General features: G+C 43.4%; 2 protein-coding genes across 2 annotated transcripts; both read left to right on the plus strand.

Moving 5' to 3' along the window:
• The first annotated feature begins 1,033 nt into the window (after positions 1-1,033).
• On the plus strand, positions 1,034-14,802 carry polr2a (RNA polymerase II subunit A). The gene is made up of 29 exons (XM_086165242.1): positions 1,034-1,374; positions 2,180-2,312; positions 2,396-2,532; positions 2,621-2,794; positions 3,109-3,390; positions 3,482-3,643; positions 3,799-4,019; positions 4,106-4,238; positions 4,332-4,456; positions 4,720-4,930; positions 5,015-5,224; positions 5,306-5,474; positions 5,572-5,666; positions 5,763-5,966; positions 6,058-6,280; positions 6,430-6,613; positions 6,891-7,062; positions 7,398-7,503; positions 8,375-8,580; positions 8,665-8,928; positions 9,035-9,242; positions 9,328-9,428; positions 9,529-9,633; positions 9,721-9,903; positions 9,989-10,192; positions 10,287-10,473; positions 10,583-10,696; positions 10,814-10,963; positions 11,179-14,802. Exons 1-29 carry the CDS (start codon positions 1,288-1,290, stop codon positions 12,327-12,329), a joined length of 5,901 nt encoding a protein of 1,966 aa, XP_086021368.1. The 5' UTR covers positions 1,034-1,287; the 3' UTR covers positions 12,330-14,802.
• A 2,274-nt stretch (positions 14,803-17,076) lies between these two features.
• On the plus strand, positions 17,077-25,793 carry capgb (capping protein (actin filament), gelsolin-like b). Its single transcript, XM_086165798.1, has 9 exons — positions 17,077-17,201; positions 20,147-20,340; positions 21,809-21,963; positions 22,686-22,844; positions 23,359-23,508; positions 23,586-23,672; positions 23,739-23,871; positions 25,153-25,244; positions 25,418-25,793. Exons 2-9 carry the CDS (start codon positions 20,148-20,150, stop codon positions 25,481-25,483), a joined length of 1,035 nt encoding a protein of 344 aa, XP_086021924.1. The 5' UTR covers positions 17,077-17,201; position 20,147; the 3' UTR covers positions 25,484-25,793.
• The last annotated feature ends 384 nt before the right edge of the window (positions 25,794-26,177 follow it).

Raw genomic sequence — 26,177 nt, forward strand, 5'->3', positions numbered from 1 at the left:
AATTTACGTTAAGCTTAAAATCATAGCGTTGTGATGGCAGCTAACCGCCAAAAACACAGCATTCCAGCCTGCTCTCAATACTTGGCCTAAAACAAAGCCTTGTATTTTTCGATAATAATTAAAATTAACCCACAATTGACGACAGTAATCGGATCCCCGTTGAATTCTCCTATACAATAAGATTAATAAAATTATCACAATCACTCAAACACAAGGTATACAGCACTTAAGGCTTTCCCCATGATTTCCTAAACGGCATACGGCTTATCCAGTCCAGTAGGCGGCCGGCATTTGCAGGAGAGTCCGAGGCTTGCAAAAAAGTCCCAGGATTCCAAAAACGAAGAGTAATAAAATCCGATAAATCGATGTTAATGCGACACACTTCGAAATATATTCCACTACAGAGTGTTTCTAGGTGAAAACATACTATATTTCGACCATTTTCGTCAGTTTTATCAAACGCCTGAACAGGCCTCAGCCCTGAGCCTCTTTTCTTAGAGCCCAGGCAGTTCCAGAGCGAGACGAACGGGAGAACAGAGGGTTTTTTTTACTTTTGCTCTGAGGGAAGAAATTCACATCGGGTGCTTTCGGCAATCATCGGAAAATGGGCGGGGTATGTTAAAATTATACTAAAAAGGACAATATGTTCTTGCTCATTGGCTAGCTTTCGTCCACTGCTCAATATTAATAGCTAAACGGGCGAATCAAAAGCATTATGTTAAGTATTTTAATTTTGCATATATTGCATATGCCGCACCGCCTTTTCTATTTTAATACAGCCAATAGAAACTGGTATTGATTTTATCAACGCCCGCCTTCAATTTTGATTCGTCAAGAAAGAAAGCGTGTTTCCTCATTGGCTGTACGTCCGACTATATTAATTATTCATAGAACTGGCTCAAATAGCCAATGAGCGTTTTACCGTGGATAACTATGTCCCACCTTCCAAAGAGTTAGCCCCTGTGTTTCTGCCTGGGCAACCCCGTTGCAGTCACTCAGCCTATATAACCAGGCGTTGTCCCTTCGTTCACTCAGAAGCGCTCTGAGCGCTCCACAGTGTAGATCAGGAAAGGGAGAGGAGACGGTTGGTTGTCAGCTTAGCTAGGATTAAAACATAAATAATTCGGTTCTAAAGGCAACCGACAACAGAGGTCCCTGGGATATCGCCTTCGGAGACTTTCCGGTCACCGTTGGCGGCTTCACCAGAGTCGTGGTGACAACTTAAGAGGCTGTTCCTGCTCACAAAGCGACGTGCCGAGGAAGGACGCGTCTCTTTGAATAGACAGGATGCACGGACCGCCCTCCGGCGACAGCGCATGCCCCTTGCGCACGATCAAGAGAGTTCAGTTCGGCATCATCAGCCCAGATGAGCTTGTAGGTTTTCTTTTCGGGGGATGGGGATTTTATTAATTCTGTTACACATTGTACACACGTCTTCGATCATTTTTAGACTAATGGTGTATTTCGGCAAATGTTGCAAATACACGGATCTGTTTACAAAGAAAAATGTTTGCTGTTAGCCTAGCCTAGCTGTGTGAGGCTGGTTGAGCTTGAGCTAACTAGCATCTTTCAGGAAGTTTGAAAACTTTAAGCACAACATTATCAATTTAGCGATCCAGGCTATCACATGAATTAAACCCCTATTTTATTCATCCAGTGTGTTTTTTTAGTCCATTAACGAGTAAAAATCGTAGACAACAGTTAAATCTTTTGCACCGCTCTGGTTTTGTCAGTGGTCGCATTGTTCTCGCCGAGCTTTTGTCATGCAATAAATAAAATGTAATTTAAAGCAAGTCAAATATGCATGTCTCATTTACATCGGGATCGACACATAAGACAAAACACGTGTATGTGATACAGGCCCTAAGCCTGTGACTTTTAGGACTGTTCGCACCGGCGATGTTTAACCGTTAACCAAACGTTAGACTGAATGGTGGAGCTGTGATGCGCTAATAGAAAGGTGTCGGGACAGTCATAACTTATTAGTATCAGACTTCATTCCTGCTTATGGAGGTGATTTAATTTCCTAGAGGATGGGTCGTGGACAAGTAACTTGGCACAGATGTAGCAGACTGGATACATATAAGCAGAACTGATATTTCAGATTTTAATCTGTGCATATCACTGCTGTTCGGTCATTATTGTGTCATTAGCTCAAATGAATGGTTTTCTCCTCCAGAAAAGAATGTCAGTGACAGAAGGGGGGATTAAATATCCCGAAACAACTGAAGGTGGGCGCCCTAAACTTGGTGGCCTCATGGATCCCAGACAAGGGGTCATTGAAAGAAGTGGGAAATGTCAAACCTGTGCAGGTAAAGTTTTTGAAAACATTTTTAAATATCTATTGCCTCGTCTTTTATCCAGACCTCATATCAATTTTATTTCGTCCTCCCAGGCAACATGACAGAATGTCCAGGTCATTTTGGGCACATTGAACTCGCAAAGCCAGTTTTTCATGTTGGCTTTATAACAAAGATAATGAAGGTGCTGCGGTGTGTCTGCTTTTTTTGCTCCAAGCTATTAGTCGACTCAGTAAGTATTTCTTGTTTTTTTTGTCCTTTCAAAACGTATTATCTTTCACCCTTAAAATGTTCATTTTGTTATTTACCGCTGCTCATAGAACAATCCAAAAATCAAAGACATCCTGGCAAAATCAAAAGGGCAGCCAAGGAAGCGCCTGACACATGTGTACGAGCTTTGCAAAGGAAAAAACATCTGTGAAGGAGGGGAGGAGATGGATAACAAGTTTGGGATGGAACAGCAGGAGACTGAGGAAGACATTACCAAGGAGAAGGTATTATCATACATTTCATGTCCTGAGACCATTCCAAATCCATCCAAATACATGTTGATAACACATCATCAAATAAAATTGAAATAGTCATCAGTTCAGATAAAATATTGGACATAATAGCAAAATATAATATTTGCAGTGGTGCCAATATTGTCATCAGTGCAACCAAATCAGTTTATCTGTGATGTACTAACTTATTGTCTACATTCTCACCAACATGTAAGATCCACGCTTTGTACTTTTGTCTGAAATACAGCAGGTGAGAAAAATTAACTCTCCTAATTTCAAATTGTTTCATGTGGTGATTTATGCAGGGCCACGGTGGATGCGGGCGATACCAACCACGCATCAGACGCTCGGGCCTGGAGCTTTACGCTGAGTGGAAGCACGTCAATGAAGATTCTCAGGAGAAGAAAATCCTGCTGAGTCCTGAGCGTGTGCATGAGATCTTCAAGCGCATTTCAGATGAAGAGGACATCATCTTGGGCATGGACCCAAAGTTTGCCCGACCAGAGTGGATGATAGTAACTGTATTACCTGTGCCTCCGCTGGCTGTAAGGCCAGCTGTCGTCATGCAGGGCTCTGCACGTAACCAGGTAAGACGATGTGACCCCACACTTAATTTTAAGCTATGTTCACATGTTAAAAGTGTCCACATATGTACTAAATGTTGGTTGTCTTTCGAAGGACGACTTAACCCACAAGCTGGCAGACATTGTCAAGATCAACAACCAGCTGCGGAGAAATGAACAGAGTGGTGCTGCAGCTCACGTCATAGCTGAGGATGTCAAGCTGCTTCAGTTTCACGTGGCCACCATGGTTGACAATGAACTGCCAGGCCTGCCAAGGGTTTGTTTATTTCCATGCAACATAATGACTAGTTATCAAGAAATAGAGTTGTGCGATCTTTCTTTTTGTGTTGGTCTAGTCATATTCTTTGAATTCCCTTGAACCTGGTTGGTGTCATTGCCCTCTGAAATACATACTTTTGTTGTTGTTTTTAGGCAATGCAAAAATCTGGCCGCCCTCTCAAGTCCATCAAGCAGCGTCTAAAAGGGAAGGAGGGGCGGGTCCGAGGTAACTTGATGGGCAAGCGTGTAGACTTTTCTGCACGTACTGTCATCACCCCAGACCCAAACCTACAAATTGACCAAGTGGGTGTGCCACGATCCATCGCAGCCAATATGACCTTCCCAGAAATCGTCACACCGTTTAACATTGACAGGTACGACTGTTTAACTGCCTTTGGAAAGTAATATTGAATCCTTTCATATTTCATTCATGCTAAGATAACTCCTTTTGATTTATTAGACTGCTTGAGCTTGTTCGAAGAGGCAACAGCCAATACCCCGGGGCCAAATACATCATTCGTGACGGCGGAGACAGAATCGATCTACGATTCCACCCTAAACCAAGTGACCTTCATTTGCAGATTGGCTACAAGGCAAGATTAAAAAACAAGTAGCTTCTATGCTAAATGTTTTAAAGAAGATCTTGTTGAATTTTGATTGACAAGCACATGCTTTTCTTGTTTTAGGTGGAAAGACACATGTGTGATGGAGACATTGTCATCTTTAACCGACAGCCCACACTACATAAAATGTCCATGATGGGGCACAGGGTTCGAATTCTGCCCTGGTCCACATTTCGACTAAACCTCAGGTAACGGACGTAGCGATTATTCAACAGTAACGTGATTTCAGCGCCAGATATTTTCAATAACACACGACATAAAATGTCCTTGATGGGGCACAGTGTTTGAATTCTGCCCTGGTCCACATTTCAACTAAACCTCAGGTAACGAACTTAGGGATTATTCAATAGTAACATGATTTCAGTTCCAGATATTTTCAATAACAAAATGAATTCATGATAATGTAGGTTATCAGTGTAGTTTTAGCATCTTGTTTTACTTTCTCCTTCAGTGTCACCACACCATACAATGCTGACTTCGATGGAGATGAGATGAACCTCCACCTGCCTCAGTCCCTTGAAACCAGGGCAGAGATTCAGGAGTTGGCAATGGTGCCCAGAATGATCGTCACACCTCAGTCTAACAGGCCCGTCATGGGTATTGTGCAGGACACCCTCACAGCTGTGCGAAAATTCACCAAAAGAGACGTCTTCTTAGAACGGGTGAGCAATTTAAAAGAATGAGCAGAAGACATTGGTGCTTTGTCAAGTAGCACAGCTTCTTCTCACCATATCTGTCCTCCACAGGGTGAAGTGATGAACCTCCTCATGTTCCTCTCTACCTGGGACGGGAAAATGCCTCAGCCTGCCATCCTCAAGCCCCGTCCCCTGTGGACAGGCAAGCAGATTTTCAGCCTCATCATTCCTGGACACATCAACGTCATCCGAACACACAGCACCCACCCGGACGACGAAGACAGCGGCCCATACAAGCACATCTCACCAGGAGACACCAAGGTACCATGGTAGAGTGGAGTTGTTTTTAGAACAGGGGCTGAAACTGTAACACAAGTGAGCTCACATATGTGTTTCTCATAGGTCATTGTGGAGAACGGTGAGTTGATTATGGGGATCCTGTGTAAAAAGTCCCTGGGGACCTCTGCTGGCTCGCTCGTCCACATTTCCTACCTGGAAATGGGACATGACATCACCAGACTCTTCTACTCCAACATTCAAACTGTGGTCAACAACTGGCTGTTGATTGAAGGTGCAGCAATCAGAGTCTGTTCTCGTAACAGGAGATAACATTAATAGTGTTACAGCTTAATTGACCACTTTTTGTTGCTTTTTGTATATTCGTTCAGGTCATTCCATCGGTATTGGCGACTCCATTGCTGATGCTAAGACCTACCTCGACATTCAGAATACCATCAAGAAAGCCAAGCAAGATGTGATAGAAGTAAGCATACTTTTTTTTTTTTTTAAATTCAGTGCTAAAATCTGAAGCCTTTGAAAACTGTGACGAAGAGGTCGTATTTTCACTCCCACTCATCAGGTCATCGAAAAAGCCCACAATAATGAACTGGAGCCAACCCCCGGTAACACTCTGAGGCAGACCTTCGAGAACCAGGTCAACCGCATCCTCAACGACGCCCGTGATAAGACTGGCTCCTCTGCTCAGAAATCTCTGTCTGAGTACAACAACTTTAAGTCCATGGTGGTGGCTGGTTCCAAGGGCTCAAAGATTAACATCTCACAGGTAGGAGTCACACAGACATCCTCGTGGTAACCTAAAGGGCATTGTGAAATCGAACTATCTTGACCAAAGCTGCCGGTTTTGGTGCTTACAGGTTATTGCTGTGGTGGGGCAGCAGAATGTGGAGGGTAAACGAATCCCCTTTGGCTTTAAACACCGAACACTGCCACACTTCATTAAAGATGATTATGGCCCTGAGAGCAGAGGGTTTGTGGAGAACTCTTACCTTGCCGGGCTGACCCCGACCGAGTTCTTCTTCCACGCCATGGGAGGCAGAGAGGGTCTTATCGACACAGCTGTGAAGACTGCTGAGACTGGTGAGCTCCAGAAGCCCGGTGTTCTATTTAGAATCTAGACAGAGGCTTTCGGTGGAATCGGACACGATTTATCATTTGAAAGCAAAGCCGCCTTGCTTATTAAATCAGACAATACTAGTATAGAAACAGAGTCTCCCCAAACACGCCAGGTTACATTCAGCGGCGTCTCATCAAGTCTATGGAGTCTGTGATGGTGAAGTACGACGGCACGGTGCGTAACTCCATCAACCAGGTGGTCCAGCTGCGTTACGGAGAAGACGGTCTGGCCGGAGAGAACGTTGAATTCCAAAACTTGGCAACAGTCAAGCCATCACACAAGGCCTTTGAGAAGAAGTAAGATACACGTTTATGTATACAATGCGCATACACAGAAAATGTATTCTGTTGGTGTTTTTTGATCATCTCAAAGCTTTACAATGTTTAACAGCACAGTGAATCCAAAATTAACGCAGTTTATTGTTGTAAGTTGAGGTGTTGTTAAACATTTATGCATGATACACTTTGCAGTACTTATTATCATTATGTGATTGCTGAGAGTTCATGTCCTAGTGCTGCAACCTGTCTAAACTGCATGCATAGACCTATCCTCTTAATCAAACAACCTCTCCAGATTTAAGTTTGATTGTACCAATGAACGAGCACTGAGGAGGACACTACAGGAAGATGTGGTAAAAGAGGTGCTTACCAACGCCCACGTACAGAGCACCCTGGAGAGGGAGTTTGACAAAATGAAGGAAGACAGGGAAATCCTGAGAGCCATTTTCCCCACTGGGGACAGTAAGGTGAGTGTGTACAATTACCCCTGAGCACTCCTCTGCTCTCAGAGGATAATTCAGATTTCCCTTGGTCAATTTTGCTGTTTCTACATTAGTAAGATTGGAGCGTGTCCATATAGAAGAGAAAACATATCACCCCGGCACAGCAATTGTGCCATTTTCTGCGTTCTTGATTAATTTTCTAAAATATAGACATGTCTGTAACCGGTGCCCCTATCAAACATCTAAATGGAAAAGAAAGTGAAAGAGAGACCCATTTATGGAAACTTTCGTGAAATGTTGGCTCTTTTCTCTCCACATCCTAATCGGTCATGTGATGCAATGTCCCTCCACACCTACAGGTGGTGCTGCCTTGCAATTTAGCCAGAATGATCTGGAACGCTCAGAAGATCTTCCGCATCAACACGCGAACTCCAACCGACCTCAACCCTCTAAGGGTTGTTGAAGGTGAGCCACAAAACAAACCTCGGAGGCATCCTTCTTGGTTCATGTCGGACCAGTTCAGTCAGAGCAATAGCTATGTTGAAAGCTTGAATGAGTCATGATCATTGTGTTATCATAAATAATTAAAGCTTAATAACATAATGCTTATGTTAATATGGAAATTGAGAAAGGGAGACACAGTTATGCTATAGTTGTGATGTTACTGTGTGTGTGTGTGTGTGTGTGTGTGTGTGTGTGTGTGTGTGGACAGTTGTGGTAATACAGGTTTATGAATGCGCCTGAAGAGAATTCTCATATACTTCTGTGTTTATTTACTTTTTAAAAGTCAAAAGGGAAGTGCTCCAACACTACTCATGTAGCTAACACTACTTTGTAGACCAACCATTGGTGTTTCAAAAGAAAAAGTGTGAATCCTGTGTCACAACAGTCAGCTTTTCCTGCACTTTAATGCCGGGGTGTTTGTTTTTTAACCTTTCAAACACAGTGCGCGATAGGGGAGGTCATGGCCTGACCTTTGGCACCCTTTTAAATTACATAAAGCCCATTACATAACAACATTAAAGTATTAGGAGGTCCTAAATAACAACAGACTTGATCACTTGCAGTATCTGTGACATGATTCAAACTTTCTTGCCGTATTGAAATTATCATTTTATTTCAATTGTGAGGAATTTGTCACTATCGGAGCCACAGTAAGAGATATATATGCTATGGCTTTGTTGCACTAAACAAAATTTTTGCGTGTGTTCAAACATATAAGTATAATTATTTAACACAAGTAGTTTCCCCTTGTTTACAGTTCAGTGGGAATTGTGATCATAGCAAATGAGGTCACATGTCAAAGAAATGAATATTTTTTTGTTTTTCTGTGCAGGTGTTCAGGAATTGAGCAAGAAGCTGGTGATTGTCAATGGTGATGACCCTCTGAGTAGACAGGCACAGCAGAACGCCACTCTGCTCTTCAACATCCACTTGCGCTCCACCCTTTGCTCCAAACGCATGACTGAAGAGTTCCGCCTTACCACTGAAGCTTTCGACTGGCTGCTGGGGGAGATCGAGACCAAGTTCAACCAGTCCATTGTATGTTAAGCCGCTTTCTGAGCTGGCTTGAAGTAATGAGGAAGAAAAGGACTTTCCATTAATCCTGCCTCTTCTTCCTCTCAGGCCCATCCAGGTGAAATGGTTGGCGCTTTAGCTGCACAGTCGCTGGGAGAACCAGCCACTCAGATGACACTGAACACCTTCCACTACGCTGGTGTCTCGGCCAAGAACGTAACACTCGGCGTGCCCCGTCTGAAGGAGTTGATCAACATCTCCAAGAGGCCCAAAACACCCTCGCTGACAGTTTTTCTGCTGGGCCAGGCAGCACGCGACGCTGAGAGAGCCAAAGACATCCTTTGTCGACTGGAACACACTACTCTGAGAAAGGTGAACAAATTTTATATTGCCGCTAAGAGCAAGTGTCAGAGTCTTTAATAACATTCCTCCACAGTATGCAACAGACAGATAACCGTAACACAATCTTGCCTTTCAGGTGACTGCCAACACTGCCATCTACTATGACCCCAACCCTCAGAACACAGTGGTGTCTGAGGACCAAGAGTGGGTCAATGTTTACTACGAGATGCCGGACTTTGACGTGACACGCATCTCCCCCTGGCTGCTGCGCATCGAGCTCGATCGCAAGCATATGACCGATCGCAAGCTGACCATGGAGCAGATTGCAGAAAAAATCAATGCAGGTTTGTTGGTCGCACATACACTCAAAGTCTGACAAACAAAAAAAAAATCACTATAATTCATGTCATAATTGGTCACTCTCCAAAGGCTTCGGAGATGACCTGAACTGCATCTTCAATGACGATAACGCTGAGAAGCTCGTCTTGCGAATCAGGATCATGAACAGTGACGAAAACAAGTTCCAAGAGGTAAGAAATAATGGAAACAATATCATAAAGAACACTGAAGTTAGTTAAGGCAAGAATCTTGAGGGTGTGTTTTTTTTTTTTTTTTTTTTTTTTTTTTTAGGATGAAGAGGTGGTGGACAAAATGGACGATGATGTTTTCTTAAGGTGCATAGAGTCCAACATGCTGACAGACATGACCCTGCAGGGGATTGAACAGATCAGTAAGGTAAGGGACTGGACTTATGACCGATGCCGTGTTGACAAAACTTGCCCGTGGCTGTACATTGATCTAAACACAACTTTCTCCCCTCAGGTCTACATGCACTTGCCTCAAACTGACAACAAGAAGAAAATCATCATCACAGAGGATGGAGAGTTCAAGGCCTTACAGGAGTGGATCCTTGAGACGGACGGAGTGAGCCTCATGAGGGTTCTCAGCGAAAAAGACGTCGATCCCGTCAGGACCACCTCCAACGACATTGTGGAGATCTTTACGGTACAAGATAATTCCACTGTCTTACACTGGCTAATTTTGATAGCATCAATACATTGGCATCTTTCTTTTGTTTGTTTCTTTCTAGGTGTTGGGTATTGAAGCCGTGCGAAAGGCCCTGGAGAGGGAGTTGTATCATGTCATCTCCTTCGACGGCTCTTACGTCAATTACCGCCACTTGGCTCTGCTCTGTGACACAATGACCTGCCGTGGCCACCTGATGGCCATCACACGTCACGGCATCAACCGTCAAGACACTGGACCTCTCATGAAGTGTTCCTTTGAGGAGACTGTGCGAGAACATCTCTTTATCCAACTACATCCTTTTCATAACTCCTAACAACAATGCTCATGAAATAACCGCTATTGTCGACTGCTCTCCGTAGGTGGATGTGCTGATGGAGGCGTCGTCACATGGTGAAAGCGACCCGATGAAGGGCGTGTCTGAGAACATCATGCTTGGCCAGCTTGCACCGGCCGGGACAGGCTGCTTTGACCTGCTGCTGGATGCGGAGAAGTGTAAATACGGCATGGAGATCCCCACAAACATCCCCGGCATCAGTGTGGCTGGACGTAAGAGAACATTTTTATCATTAGATATTCTTGAAACTCACAGTGGGTCGTCACATCAGGTCCACTGGAACTGTGATATTTCTGATCCTCTTCTCGGTCCTCTCTCCAGCCACCGGAATGTTCTTTGGCACGGTGCCGAGTCCCATGAGTGGCATGTCCCCTGCCATGACCCCGTGGAACACAGGAGCTACGCCAGCTTACGGCGCGTGGTCTCCCAGTGTCGGTGAGTACAAGGCTGGCTTTCTTTGACTCATCATCTGTGCCTTTTATTAGATGTTATCACTCCAATACACCCCCCCCCCCCTTTTTTTTTTTTTTTTTTTTTAAATAACCCTTGTAGGGAGTGGCATGACTCCTGGGGCGGCAGGCTTCTCCCCAAGTGCGGCATCTGATGCAAGTGGCTTCTCACCAGGCTACTCTCCAGCCTGGTCACCCACTCCAGGTTCTCCTGGGTCTCCTGGACCTGCCAGCCCATACATCCCATCTCCAGGTTAGACACAATCGGAAAACATTAATTGGTTGCAGTTTATTGAAATCATTTCAGTAGCTGAACCTGTACAAAGACCATGCAGAGAGAGTTAATATGAAGTCTTGGGGGACTCAGTTCACACAAGCTGTTATGGAAGGGCGGAGGGTCCATCAGGGTGGAGAATTTCATAGCCTCTCTGTTTTCCTGACGTCTCAAATGAATGTTTACTTCCTCAGGTGGAGCCATGTCACCTAATTACTCACCCACATCCCCTGCCTATGAGCCTCGCTCACCCGGCGGCTACACTCCACAGAGCCCAGGCTACTCCCCGACCTCACCCTCCTACTCCCCCACCTCTCCCTCTTACTCTCCCACCAGCCCCAACTACAGCCCGACGTCTCCCTCCTACTCCCCCACCTCGCCGAGTTACTCCCCGACTTCCCCGTCCTACTCCCCAACGTCTCCATCTTACTCCCCAACGTCCCCGTCCTACTCCCCAACTTCCCCGTCCTACTCCCCCACCTCTCCCTCCTACTCCCCCACGTCTCCAAGCTATAGCCCCACGTCTCCAAGCTATAGCCCTACGTCACCTAGCTACAGCCCCACGTCACCCAGCTACTCTCCTACCTCCCCCTCTTACTCCCCCACCTCCCCCTCCTACTCTCCGACGTCCCCGTCCTACTCCCCCACCTCTCCCTCATACTCGCCGACAAGCCCAAGTTACAGCCCAACGTCCCCGAACTACACACCCACCTCGCCCAGTTACTCTCCCACTTCTCCCTCATACTCTCCTACATCACCCTCTTACTCCCCGACTTCACCCAATTACACCCCAACAAGTCCCAATTACTCACCCACCTCTCCCTCTTACTCCCCCACCTCTCCGTCCTACTCTCCCTCCAGTCCCCGCTATACCCCACAGTCACCCACCTACACCCCCAGCTCGCCATCATACAGCCCCAGCTCCCCCTCCTACTCCCCCACCTCGCCCAAATATACCCCGACTTCACCATCCTACAGCCCGAGCTCCCCGGAGTACACCCCGACCTCTCCCAAATACTCCCCGACATCTCCGAAGTACTCCCCGACATCGCCGAAGTACTCACCCACCTCCCCCACCTACTCCCCGACAACCCCCAAATACAGCCCCACCTCTCCCACATACTCCCCAACCTCCCCCACCTACACCCCCACGAGCCCCAAATACTCTCCCACCTCCCCGACATACTCCCCCACCTCGCCAAAGTATTCGCCCACGTCCCCCACATACTCGCCGACTAGCCCCAAAGGCTCCACATACAGCCCCACATCCCCCGGGTACAGCCCCACCTCGCCCACCTACAGTCCGGCCATCAGTCCTGATGACAGCGACGAGGAGAACAACTGAGGGCCCGTGGAGGAGGAGGGGAGGCAGCTGAGGAGACGCACGTGGAGACTTCATCACCGCCCGGTGGACAACTGAAGGACAGCACCAGTGCGTGGCAGCGTTTCTAGCCACAGGTGTCCCACTCATGATTTTTTTTTTTTCTTTTTCTCTTTCGGGGGGGGAAAAATATCTCCTTTGGGACCCCTGTTAACCTCCCCAGTCTTGACCACCATCTGAGGAGTTGCCCCCTTTACCCCCCCTCTCCGAAAATAGTTAAAACTATTATTTGAAAGACATGAACTGCTTTGGCTGAAGGAGGGAAAAAAAAGGCTGCCTTTTGAAATAGTTTTTTAATTTGTTCATGGGGTGTTGAAGAAAAACTGCAGTTCCCAAGAGGGAATGAAAAGGAGAGGACGATGTGGTGAATCAAAGAAGGGAGAACGTGCCCCCTTTTTAACTTTCTAGTTTACTGCATCCAGTCTCTCTCTTATTCTCACGCTAAACGTCAGTTGTAAAGAACCTGTTTTGGAGAAGCCTACATTTTTGCCAAAAGCCTTTTTGAAATGTGGATTGTAAATCAATAAAGAATGAGCTCTAAAGGAAATGGAGGAGGCGAGGTTTAGATTTTGTTTACTGCATATTTCACCACGGGTGTATACTCTTAAGGCCTCTCGCCGCTTCTGTAGAAGTCCACTCGCCACCAGTTTTCAGGTGTAATTGAATGAGAGGAAGGAAGTGTTTGACCTATCGAGGAGTTTATATCACATCATCCGCACCGACACGGCGGAAGGAAGCTGAATCCTCAACAGAAACAACCTGAAGGAGAGAGAAACTGGCTTGCAGAGGGAATATAACTCACAACTGTCATTACATGAGCGCACACATCACCCTCCTCTTTTCCTCCTCCACTCACACCCCAGAGACAAACCTGAAAGATGTCTTGAAAAATACCCACCAGCACCCTCTTGTCCTCTACCATTTTGGAGACTTGTGCATCAAACGTAATTTAAGGAAAAAAAAAAAAAGGCAAAATACTTTTCAAGGTAATTCCCTCACTGCTGGGAATTTAAACATTTATATGAAGAATTGATTATTCTGTCTTTTGATTTAGGAGAAATGGGTCGCCCGTTGACGAGGGATTTTAGTTCGGTGTTGCTGCTTTTGTCATAATTTGCACGAGTAGCACATGTTAATACATTATAATTCAGCTTTAGGTTGAAATGTGTTCAAATCCCTCGCTCTTACTACGAATATTCGTCCCATTTCTGGTAGTTGATGTGCACAGCTTTTCAATTGATTTGGACAATTCCATTTATTTAAGGTTAGCTAGTAGCTAAGATTTTGTGTCAATATGAATAGAGGAAAATTAAGATTTTTTTTTTTTTTTTTTGCTTATTTTTCCTGTTTGCTTTTTGGTGACATTGTAAACCTGTTTGCAGGAGGCTCATTTTGATATTCTGTGGATGAAAGAGCAGGGGGTCGGTGATTAATATTTTATTTCCGCCCTTGGTCTTCCCACAATAAGACATTTTCTCGGCAGCACAAACTTTTGACACAGTTTTACAAATCATTCTGTGCTGTTTCCACATCGCGGTGCCGATCAGTTTCAAAGCCAAAAGGGCAAAAAGTTCAGTTGAAAGGTTCCACTTCCCAGACAGACGGCAACATTTGTCCTCATGTCAAACTTTTTTTTAATTCAATTGTCTTTTAAGAAGAGAGATTGCAAAATTAAACAGCCCTTTTGGCCCTTGTTCATAAAATCTTACCCACTACATTAGTGTGAACTTTGTTTTGAATAATAGTGTTTTCTCACGACTCATCCTAGTTGGACTGTTTTCGGGAAATGTCCGATGGCAATGGAAATATGTTCCATTCCTTCTTCCATTCGATGATTTCAGCGCAGTTTTTCAAAATTCACAGACATGCTGGGTCCCCCCCGCCCCCCTTCATCCACAAATATAATTTCTTAAATGTTTTTGTTTTCTACTTGTGTATGTACCTGTGACTAGAGGGAAACGGGGGTCGTGGGATCGTATTGGATGTGACTGGGAGTCCTGAGGTTACGTACAAACAGTAATCCCCGGGTCATTTAGTGCATGGATGTCAATACTATTCAATTCTATGATGGATGTGAATGAAAGGACTGCAGCTTCTGGCCTTTTGAGATGAAGTGGATTTGGCGTATGCACTTAGTAAATTTTGTGGACTTGAGCGTTCAGTTTTGTCCACTCTACTTGCATCCAATCCTGTTGTCTTCACTGTGCAGTCTGGTCCTTCCTGGACATGGACTCCCAGGTTGTATGGATGTGTGTGCGTGCGTGCGTGTGCGTGCGTTTGGGTGAGACAGGGTTTCAAACTGAGGAAAGACTTGTCTGGGCAAAGGAAGGTTTAACCCAAATTTGCCACTGTATAGAAATAAATTCATTATCTCATTCTCTGTATCTTTGTTCTGTTTGTTTTTTGACTTGGAGAAAATAATAAAAATTTTACTACACTTCTCTTGTCTTTTATTCCAGCCTTGAGGATAAAATGTTTGTTCTGGGGTCTTTCCTGTTTTTTTCTTTGATTCAAACCTAAAAACAATATAAAATGACAGGAAATTGCTCTTAAGATATGAGAATGCTGTATTGATCCCCATTGCGAAAATTTGTTTGTTACAGCAGCGCTACAATAACTAAACATAAATAAAACACAATTAAATAGACGAAGAAACAAGGATAAAAATAGACAAGATGAGAATGGAATGACAAAAACAGATAAAAATAGATAACAGAATGAGGACATAACGTGTGAATGAGTGAGGTAGTGTAATAGTGATAGTACAGATGCAAAAAAAGGATTTTGAGAAAGTGTACAAGGCAATTGTCCAAATGATATAAGATATTCAAAATGCATTGAATTATATTGAACAGGCACCTAGAAGATAATTTTACTTGATCAAAAGTGACTTCCTTCACATTAGGTATCCATTGAACACATTATTTAGTCGAAAAAGAAAAAGTTTAAAATATCGTGATCATAATTGAACCTCATACTTAGTTACTAAGAAAATTAAATAAATTAAAAAAAAAAACATCAGTAGGCGGTGACATTTTGTAGACGCAGCGACTCCTTTTCCCAGGATGCTTATCGCGTGTCTCGGCCATTGTGATTGTAATACCACTAGCACCCACAAGGGGGCGCTGTTGTGCCGCTGTCAACTATTGATCGTCGAGACGAAAATTATGGGTCGATTTTGAAACTGGGATTTGCTTCCCCCCCATTTCATTGTTTTCCGTCCATTTTCATGAGCCGAAACTTCGAATAATACACAATTAGGTAATACTATATATATTTTTAACCTGGGAATATATTCATAAATGACTTGTGTATGTCCATTTAATACCGAGTTCTCGCAAACATGCACAACCAATCAACGTCATTTCATGTCATGAAGAAAAGCTTTCAGTTAAGAATTTTCAACTTTAATTTTACCCGGATTGGACCTGCCAATTTTCCAAATTGAGTCTATTCAGACAACATTAAAATCACGACCAGACGTTAAAGACATAAATACATACTAATTCGGTAGAAATAATTGATAATCACACATTCATATGAAGTCAACGGAAGGAGAATTGAGTTTCCATTAACACGCAACTGACCTAGCAAACACAATTTACTGAATACCACTAAAGGAATAAGACACGTATTTGAAAGAAAAGTATGTGGAAAGTACTGCATACGTGAAAAAGAAAAACAATTAGAACATTAATTTGATAAATTTAACAATATATTGTGATTGTTTAACTAGATATGATTAAATATACTTACAGGACTCATATACTGTACCTTTATCTGTGTTCTCTGGTTACTTCCCTTCATTTGTACGGTCTTGTCAATAAAACTCAAGTAATTTAAATAGATAGTGTGACTTGATCAGATCAGACTGGTATTTTGGGATTTTTCAGGAAAGGTTTAACAGTTTGTAATGTGTACATTCAGTGCTGTCTTTTCTCCAAAAACCACACCCGTCACTCAGATACTGTTTCGTAACTAAACATTTTAGGGTCAACTTGTGGAGCTTGTTGGGACTTGTTCTCCCATAACGCTCACAGTAATACCTGTGAACATGGTGTGTTGTGACAGAGAATCCATGTGATGACTATAATTTCTGTTTGTGTCTGTTGTCGTGGCAACAGTTTCATGTCAACCATCGAAATTGAGTCACATGGGGTTTTGAAAAAAACACACGTTGTCCTGAAACAGAAATGTTGGATTTATAGTTACAAAGAACATCCCATTGTGGATCGTCATCATAAATTCCGATCATTTTTTTTAATTCTTTAATTCTGGTGTTGATGGAGTTGAATGTTTTGATTTTCTCTCTTGTGTATTTTCCTCCCAATTCCTGATCCACATCTGGGTAATTTATCCTCCGCTTCATCTGAAGGAACATTCAGTGAGTCACACTCAAAGAATTACTATTTGGGTCTGATAATGCTTGTTTTATAAAGATATAATTCAGTTTTTTCCACTTCTGACTTAATCCACAGTAATAACCATCTCCACCAGCTTTAATTTAGGCCTTTGCAGCAGTTGATGATGCCTTATAACTATTCTTACGGCCACGTTTTCTTGATTTTTTTTTTAGGTTTCCGTCCACTCTATTTCCTATATGAGTCAGAGGGCCGGGCTCAGACAAGGGAAGGAAATATTTTGTCTGTGTATGTGTGTATGTGTGTGTGTGTGTGTATGTATGTGAGAGTGAGTGAGAGAGAGAGAGAGAGAGAGAGAGAGATAGAGAGAAAGGGGAATCAGTGTGTTTTGTTCGAGCCTCTTCTTGCACAACCACTTCTCTCTTCTCTTCACTTCACTCCTGCATCTCACCTCACGACTCCCTTCTTCAGTAAGGTAAGACTTTTCAAACCAGACCGAGTCCCTTAAACTTATCTTTGCTAACTAATACGACTCCCCCCTTCCTCCCGCGTGCCCATGCTTTCTTTTGTATTTCCCTCCTACACCCCTCTTTCTGTTTGCTCATCACATTCCTCCTGGGGTCAGCTGAGAAATACCACAGTCAGACAATGAACTGCGCTCTCTCTGAAATCGAAGCCTTCTCTTCAAGGCCTCTCGACCCTTCTGCTCCCTCCCCGTCTGCTCCCAGGGCGCTCTCCTCCTCACAACAACCAGCTTTTCTTCTGCCACTTCCTAAAAGGTTAGGGTGTGGCAGGTAAGCGGTGCAGCTTAGCAGGCGGAAAAGCGGAGTACAGTCTTGGTTTGGATCAGCATCAGTCTTCCGTCCATATCGGTCTCTTACTTTCAGTCTTTTTATTGCACGGCATAGTTTGCACTCACTGTATTATTACCAGATCATTCAAATCTCTGGTTTCCCGCATATCTTTTAATCTCAGTTCTCTGTCATGACATGACATTGAACTGAGATGTGGAACCGATGTGAGCAGAAGAACACCAGCTTAAAACTGTTAAGTTCTGTCCATCTCCAGGTCCCCTGAAGCTCATAAGTCTATTTTTATTTTTATATCTATTTTTTTGCCTTTCTTTATATTTTTCTTTTTTTTCCAAAAATTTATTTATTTATTTCAAATTTTAATTTTCTTTCAGCCGCATGAGCGCAACTAATCACATTTTTAATAACTCAAATGGAAAACCAACAAAATAGCCTTTATAAATGAAATATGCGGCCTTTAAATATTTGTGGATTTGTTTGATGTGGTTTGGGAGTTTTTGTTCTGGTTCATACATTTTCTTTTGAAAGCAGATGATTTAATTAGGAGAGACTGATCATCATACCTGATAGAAAACATCTTGAAAAAATAAAAACTTCTTTGTTACCAGGAACACCACACACTTCACTACTTTACTAAGCTTTTAACAACTACATTTTTCAGAACTTGTATATTTTGGTATGAAATGTCATATTTCCTGATCTGATTTTTTGATATGGCGTTTATATCAGCAATTTTTCCTCCAATTCCTCCTCTTGTTTTTTTCTGGGCCAAACTTAGTCATTAGGTTTTTAATTATGCGCTTGGTCTTTAGCTTTAGCCAGGAACTAAGGAACCTGACTCTGTCCACGCGCACACACACACACACACACACACACACACACACACACACACACACGCACACGCGCAGAGCGTCATACCCACAGGGCAGAGGTAGGCTTTCATCACATCGGCTTCAGTTACCCCCCATATATAAGTTAACCAGGCCAGGTGAGCGCATACGCTCCTTTGCTGCCAGGCCTCTCGATACCTTACAACCTCACACACGCACACACACACACACACCGGTTCACACCTTCTCCAGTGGACGCGCAGAATGGAGCCGGAGTCAGACAGCATGCTGGACGTACCGGGGGAGATCATACAGTTAAGTGGGTCTATTCTCCCCTTACTCTTGGAGCAGCAGTCCAAGAGTGGTAACCCTAACCTGGGGCCCCTCCGTGCACTGCCTCTTCTCATCCTCTCGGCTACCTCTTTGCGTTCAGATATTCTCTCTGATGCACAGCCGTCCTCGCTGCTGACCTTGTTTTGATCCGTAAAAACGGGTTATTGATCGTGAGAGGGCTCGGAACTGAAGCTAAAAGTCCTGCACAACACCCTGTATCTAAAATTTCACGTTTAGCCGACCGTCGTGCTCTGAGCTTTGGTCGGTTTCACCAGGAGTAATTTTAACAAACAGAATGCGATGGTTGCCTCAGGGTTCTCTCTCCTATCAGTGTCATCAATAAAGTGTCCTCCAGCCCTCCGTTATCAGTTAAGAATCCCGCCCGGCGCCCACGATGACGCTTCAAGGATTAAAACGATGACACCGATAAACACCCAACCCATAACCTATTATAATATTCAAATTAATCTGTACAACCCTGCCCAGAGGTCACATAAAAATATTCAGGGCTTTTTCAGGCATTTGTGTTTTATCAGATTGGGAAACTGAGGCTTGTCAGGACTTTATCTCTTTTGTTATGTAATAATATAATATCATGTTGAGTGGTGTATATCTATTTTTCTTCAATTGCTGTTATCTTCCTCTGAGTTGGGCCACAGGGTATGAGCTTGTGTGACGTGTACCTAAAAGACTGACAACATCCAGCTTGCAGAGCTATGCATTTTCCTAAATACTGTTAATTTTTTTTTTTCACATTAGTCATGCAGAATCACTTGATCGTGACGCACTGTGCACTTCCTTCTCTTTGCTGGTAACTGTGAAGAGTTAGTTTCTTCTTTAACCGCTTCCTCTTTCTTTATCCAGCCTCTTCCTTTTTGAAATCAGACTTTATGAGGTCATGAATCAAATTAAAATCCCGTAAAATGCAATATATATTTATATCTATGAAATCACAATCACAAAACGTCGCACTTTGACGTGACCAAATAAGAGTGCTTTGACAGTGTTGTCAAAGTTCACATAAAAAATGATCAGATGGTTACAAACAAGCGATTCCTCAATATCAAGACCAAAACTGTTAAGTGATAACAATCAGCTGCAATGTTCATATTTATATTATATCCATACATTGTCCAGGACACTGATTTATTATCATTCCATTTTAACTACCCACCTTTCCTACTGTGCAACAGTTATTTGTGTAACTATTCCCTGTACAAGGTTTTTCTCTTTTACATTTTTATAGTTTTCATTCTACTGTATTCTATTGTACATCGTCTTCGTTAATTTGTACCCATATCTTGTTTCTTTCTGTTACTATAAGCACACCTTTCCACCCTGTAATGCTTCTGTGACAATTGGATGTTCCCATTCTGGGATCAATAAAGTCTGTCTTATCTTTTTTTATCTTATCTTATCTTGTTTCGCCCCCTCCCCCCTCGCAGCATGCTTCCCTTCCAAGCAGCCCCTGGTCAGTTCGGCCCAGAGGTCCGGCAGCCGGGCCTCCGTGTGTGGAGGGTGGAGAAGATGAAGGCGGTGCTGCTCGACCCCTCCGAGGTGGGAGCATTTTACAACGGGGATTCCTACCTGGTGCTGGAGAATCGCGGCGAACAGGGCGCCGACCTCCACATGTGGATTGGTGAGTTGAGACACATCTGGATTCTGAAGCTTTTTTTTTTGTTAGCTCCTGTGACATTGAGAGATCGATCACAACCGGTATTCTTCATCCTTCAAGAGGTCTAGGGGAACTAACTAAACCAAACTAAACCAAAACACAGAGTGTTAAACTCTATTGTTGAAATGGCTTCAACAAAATGAGCTATGTAGATTAACAGATGATATTAGTGTATTTTCATATAAATTTGACTAAAATCCAATCTTCTTCACTGAGAACAGCCATATTTTATCCTGCTTAATTTAAAAAAAAAAAAAAAAAAAAAAAAAAAAATTCCGTAGCTCACCACACCTGGATACACACATTGCAAACACACCCTCTGACATCCTCTTTAGTCAAAATAGCAGCAACCTTTAATTCTGTGTTGTCACGGCATTACCTGAAGGGACAAATAAAACACCCCTTTTTGTGTGTGTGTGTGTGTGTGTGTGTGTGTGTGTGTGTGTGTGTGTGTCACAGCCAGGGAGCGAGCGAATGACTAATAATCCTAATGACTGAGGCGGCCGTGCCTGCGTGTTGGGCTGAAAAGTAATAACCCTGGCATTGGTGGCAATGACACATGAGACAAAGCGCTGACCCGCTGCACGTTTATGAGGGGAGAGGCGGGATCGGGACGGATGGAGGGACGATGAGACGGGCGTCCCGAGGGAAAGGGGGGGATGTTGTTGTTGCCGGGGTCATAAAAAATGCAGGGGGGCAGTTACAGTACTCAAATGTGGCTATTGTTTCCAGCATGTATCTGGTGCTTCGTTGACACTAAGCCGATTGTCACAGGCTTATTATTTCCCTCCACCACTTGTTCACATCCAGTGGTCGCCCGATTCATCGCGTCACCTCCGTCCATAGCATCTCCAGCTTCAGTGCCTTCAGTCCCCTGATTTTTGTTTTTAATAATTTTGTTTGTCCGTCTCATCTCGAGGTCCTCATATTGGCAGGCTGAAGGACACAACATATGCGCTTGTTTTTAATCGCCATCTGTTAACATTCCAGCAAAATAGTTATTTAATTTATACCACTACTAGACTAGATTAGTTGGTGCTCAGAAGTTGAGAACTGTGTTTTCCCTGGTAGTTCCGGAGCACTTAAATATTTCACCAAGCCCTCATCATTTGATTATTTTTCTTTCATTTTTTTCTTATTATTGATTTTTTTGGTTAACTTTGATGAGACGGTTGAAACCTACAACACTTCATCACTTCATTAAATATCTGTTTTATTTTTCAGCTGTCATTCACTGAGTTCTCTGTTCTAACATCGCAGGGTGATAAGTTAATAAGTCTGTCAAAATGTCCTCTTTTTAAAGTCGTAAAGGAGATCAATGTGCAAATAATGACTTTTTAAAAAAATGTTGAAATCCGAAACGGGAATAATGTATAAAGATTTTAAAATTTAAAAAAATGCAACAGAGTGATGATTATTCCCTGTCCAACAGGTGAGAAGTCGTCCCGGGATGAGCAGGTGGCCTGCGCCATGCTGGCCACGCAGCTGGACAACTTCCTGGGCGGAGAGCCGGTTCAGCACAGGCACGTTCAGGGCTACGAGTCTGCCGAATTCATGTCGCTCTTCCCCAGAGGGGTGAGCTACAAGGTGAGGGTTGCCATAGTGACGACTGAAAACAGTATTGAGACATACATCTGTTAGAGACATTCATGATACATTCAATTTAAGGCCCTTTATTAAATACTCAAGGACACGAGGAATTTCTCAATATACTTGTGAGTTAAACATTAAATGCGTCATTGTGTGAATCAGGTGGATTTATTGCCAGGAAATTAGTTGAAATTGAAATGAGTTCCAGTGAAGGGCGGCGCTTGTTTGTATTTTTAGATTGTCTTTCCGATCTGCGGTCGGTGTGAGAGTGCATTTGTAGACGGTGATCGACCTCCGGGTAAATAAGATGACATTGTTGAGGACACGCATGGGGGCTTGCTTGCATTGTCACGTTAATATTGTTTCAGGAATTTGTGATTGAATTTGTGTTCAGTAAAAAACGCTCAAAACATGACGACATTATTAGTTTTGTTCTTGTTCCCGTGGCATTAAAGAGGGCTGAGTAACAACAAGAACAAACAAGATAAATTACTTGTAACAACTGCATTCAAAGTACCACTCTAACATAATGATAAATGATAATGATAATAAATGTATTACAGGGCCGTACTAGTAGTGAGAAGGGCCAGGATGTGGTGAAAAGTTAAAAGAGGCATTTCCTCCCTGTTTTGTTCCAAAGCAGCCAATTCAGCTCAAGACCAAATACGACTTCCATTTTCTCAACCAATAAGGCATCTTCTTCTTCTTCTTCTCACCAGGATGGTGGTGTGGAGTCCGGCTTCAGGAGGCCCAAGGGCTCAGGGACGGTGCAGCGGTTGTACCAGATCAAGGGGAAACGCAACATCCGTGCCAGGGAGGTGGAGCTGTCTTGGAAGAGCTTCAACAACGGCGACTGCTTCATCCTGGATCTGGGCGAGGTGAGACACACACACACACACACACACACACACACACACACACACACACACAGTTGCTTTTTCTATCTCTGTCTTTCTCTCTCGCTTTTTCTTTTTCTACCCCGAACGGTTGAGACAGAAGGCTTCCCCTGAGGACCTGAGATTTGTACAAGGTTTCGCACAGGGAGGATTTTTTTTCCCCTGCCACTGTCGCAAAGCGCTGAGAAACGGGGGATTGTTGTGTTTCTGTGTGGGGTCCAGACCTGATCTACGGCAAAAGACAACTGTGTTGTGATCGTGACACTCCATAAATAAAAATCAGACTTGATTTGACATTTCCAAGTGCACATATTTTTACTGTGTTTAGACCTATCAACACATCCAACCAGTGTAAAGTTAATTTTATTTGTTATAAATTTTCATTTTACCTGTGTTTTTCACTAATGTTTGATTTGATTTGGATTTAGAATTCAATTTAAATGTATTTTTATTTCTAATATTTTTTTTAAATTATTTCTCTTGCCGATCATGTCAGATCATCGTGTCATGGATCGGGTCAAAGGCCAACATCTTCGAGAAGCAGAAGGTGCGTGAGATCGCCTCGCTGATCCGTGACACGGAGAGACACGGGAAAGCCCGAATCGTGGACACCAGTGAGGGGGAGGAACCCGAGGAAATGCTCAAAGTAAGCTTCACCTCCACAGGCATATTTCTTTAGATCTTTGCACGTAAAGAGAGAAAGTAAGTGTGTGTTGCCTGCAGGTCCTGGGCCCACTGCCCGAGCTGGCCGACAGCACGCCTGAAGAGGACAGCAGGGCGGACGCCTCCAACTCCGCCTCCCTTTATAAGGTAGGAAAACCACGCCCTCATGCATTTTGCAGGGAAAGTCCCAAAATAATGTGATCCCCCCCTCAGGTTTCCGATGCAACGGGGAGCATGACGATGACCAAGGTGCTGGACAAGATCCCGTTCGCCAAGGAGCTGCTAGTTCGGGACGACTGCTTCATCCTGGACAACGGAGCCAACGGAAAGATCTTTGTCTGGAAAGGTGGGGATATGGCACTGTATGAGGAAGTCTGGAGTGGCAGAGAAGTTGTATGCCAGCTGTGAGACAGTAGTGAGGTGTGCTGTTGGAGTGACGGAGAAGTTCAAGGTGGAGGTGGGACTACAACAGGGGTCAGCTATGAGCCCCTTCTAGTTTGCAGTGGTGATGGACAGGAATCTCCATGGACCATGATGTTTGCAGATGACATTGTGATCTGTACTGAGAGCAGAGAACAGGTGGGGGAGAATCTAAAGAGGTGAGGATATACTCTGGAAAGGAGCGGAATGAAAGTAAGCTGCACGGTCAAGACAGAAAATATGTGTGTGAATGAGAGGGACCCAAGTGGAATGATGAGGCCACAGGGAGTGGAGATAAAGGTGGAGGATTTTAAGTACCTGGGATCAACAGTCCTGAGCATCGGAAGGTGTGGAAAAGAGGCCAAGAAATGCGTTCAAGCAGGTTGGACCGGCAGTAGAAATGTGTCAGGGGTGATGCGTGACAAAAGCATATCAGCCAGAAGGAAAGAGAAGGTGTACAAGACAGTTGTGAGACCAGCCATGCTGTTTAGTTTGGAGACAGTGGCATTGAAGAGAAGACAGGAAGCAGAGCTGGAGGTTGCGGAGATGAAGATGTTGAGGTTCTCTTTGGGAGTGACAATGATGGATAGGAGCAGGAATGAGTCTATCAGATGGACAGCACACGTTAGATGTTTTGGAGATAATGTCAGAGAAGTCAGACTGACATGGTTCAGTCATGTTGAGAGGAGGGATAGTAAATATATTGATAGAAGGATGACGAGGTTTGAACTGCTAGAGGAAGACCAAAGAGTAGATTTATGGATGGAGTGAAAGAGGGCATGGTGTTCGGTGGTGTTGGAAAAGAGGACACAGAGAATACGGTTAGATGGAGTTGGCTGATGCACTGTGGCGACATCTAAGGGAAAGAGGAATGGAAGAAATTAGACATCACCATCTTGTATTAGTTTGAGGTGTTATATAACTGGAAAATAGCATCAATTGAAACTGAGTTTTGAATTAAAAATCCACAAAAAATACCAATGACTGAAAATATGGAAAACATTAGCTTGAAAGTCAAAGAATAACGTATTAAGGAACATATAAGGCTTTTAATTTCGGTTATATAATTCCTTGATATCAGGTTAAAGCACCCATATTCTCTTGGCATATTTGCCTTTAAAATTTGTTGACTTTTAGCTCGCCTTCCATATTTTTCTCCCTGTTATCCCGAGTTGTTGGTTCTAACTCGTCCACTCGTGACCATCAGGTAATGGAGCCAACGCTGCGGAGAAGCAGATGGCCCTGCAGATAGCCGATAACTTCATCGAACAAATGCAGTACCCACGAATGAAAACACAGGTATTTGCCCTTTGGAAACAATAACTTGCTTTGCTAACATCTAAATAGAGGACAGGGGTCAGAGCCATAATCCATATCCTCAGCTCTGAAACCTCCTGTGACCTTTTATGATGTTTATATAAGTGTCCTCCATATGAAAATCAGCGGCGGTAAACGTTTGCGTTGCTTTGCAGGTGGAGATTTTGCCTCAGGGGAAGGAGACCATCATTTTCAAGCAGTTTTTCAAGAGCTGGAATTAAAAACAATTTCAAATGTTCAGATTAACCCACCACCACCACCTCTGCACCACAGAAGGGGGTTCCCCCAACGGTGGTACCTTCGCTTTTATATGCGTTTACTAATGTGTTGGTATTTGAGAGGTACGGCTCAGTAAGAGCAGGAATGTAAAGCCACTTTTATAAAGAAAACAATATTTCTCTGGTGAGAATATTAATATTTAGAAAAAATATCACAACATGCTTTAGTCTGTTACATTTTTTTTTTTACAATTGTTCTAGTGTCACAGATTTGCTTTATTTGAAAATGATAATAAAAAATGGCTGAAACTCACCCATCACAACGTCTTCTTTGCCTCCACCCATGACAGTTGTCCAAAGGTATCAACGGGCGTTTTATATACATGCACATACACATATATAATATTTGAGTTTTCCCCTGTTCCCATGGTTACGGAAACCTTATCTGCACATAATCAGCAAAAAGAGTCACAAGATACTACAAGACCATGCCGTGTTTACAGGAGCCTTCATTCTATTATACATTCAAAAACTTATTTATCAATAACATCAGTTTTTGAGACGTTTGACTTTTAGATTCAACTAGAAAAAGACTGAGAAAAATGTTCATTTATTCATTCATATCATTCACACATATTTGGGTGAAGGACCAACTTTGTGTGTGTGTGTGTGTGTGTGAGTACCAAATGGGAGGGGA

The sequence above is a fragment of the Fistularia commersonii genome, chromosome 19 (assembly GCF_037954325.1).
Source record: "Fistularia commersonii isolate RoL2024-O1a breed Wild chromosome 19, RoL_Fcom_v1.0, whole genome shotgun sequence".
Lineage (NCBI taxonomy): Eukaryota > Metazoa > Chordata > Actinopteri > Syngnathiformes > Fistulariidae > Fistularia > Fistularia commersonii.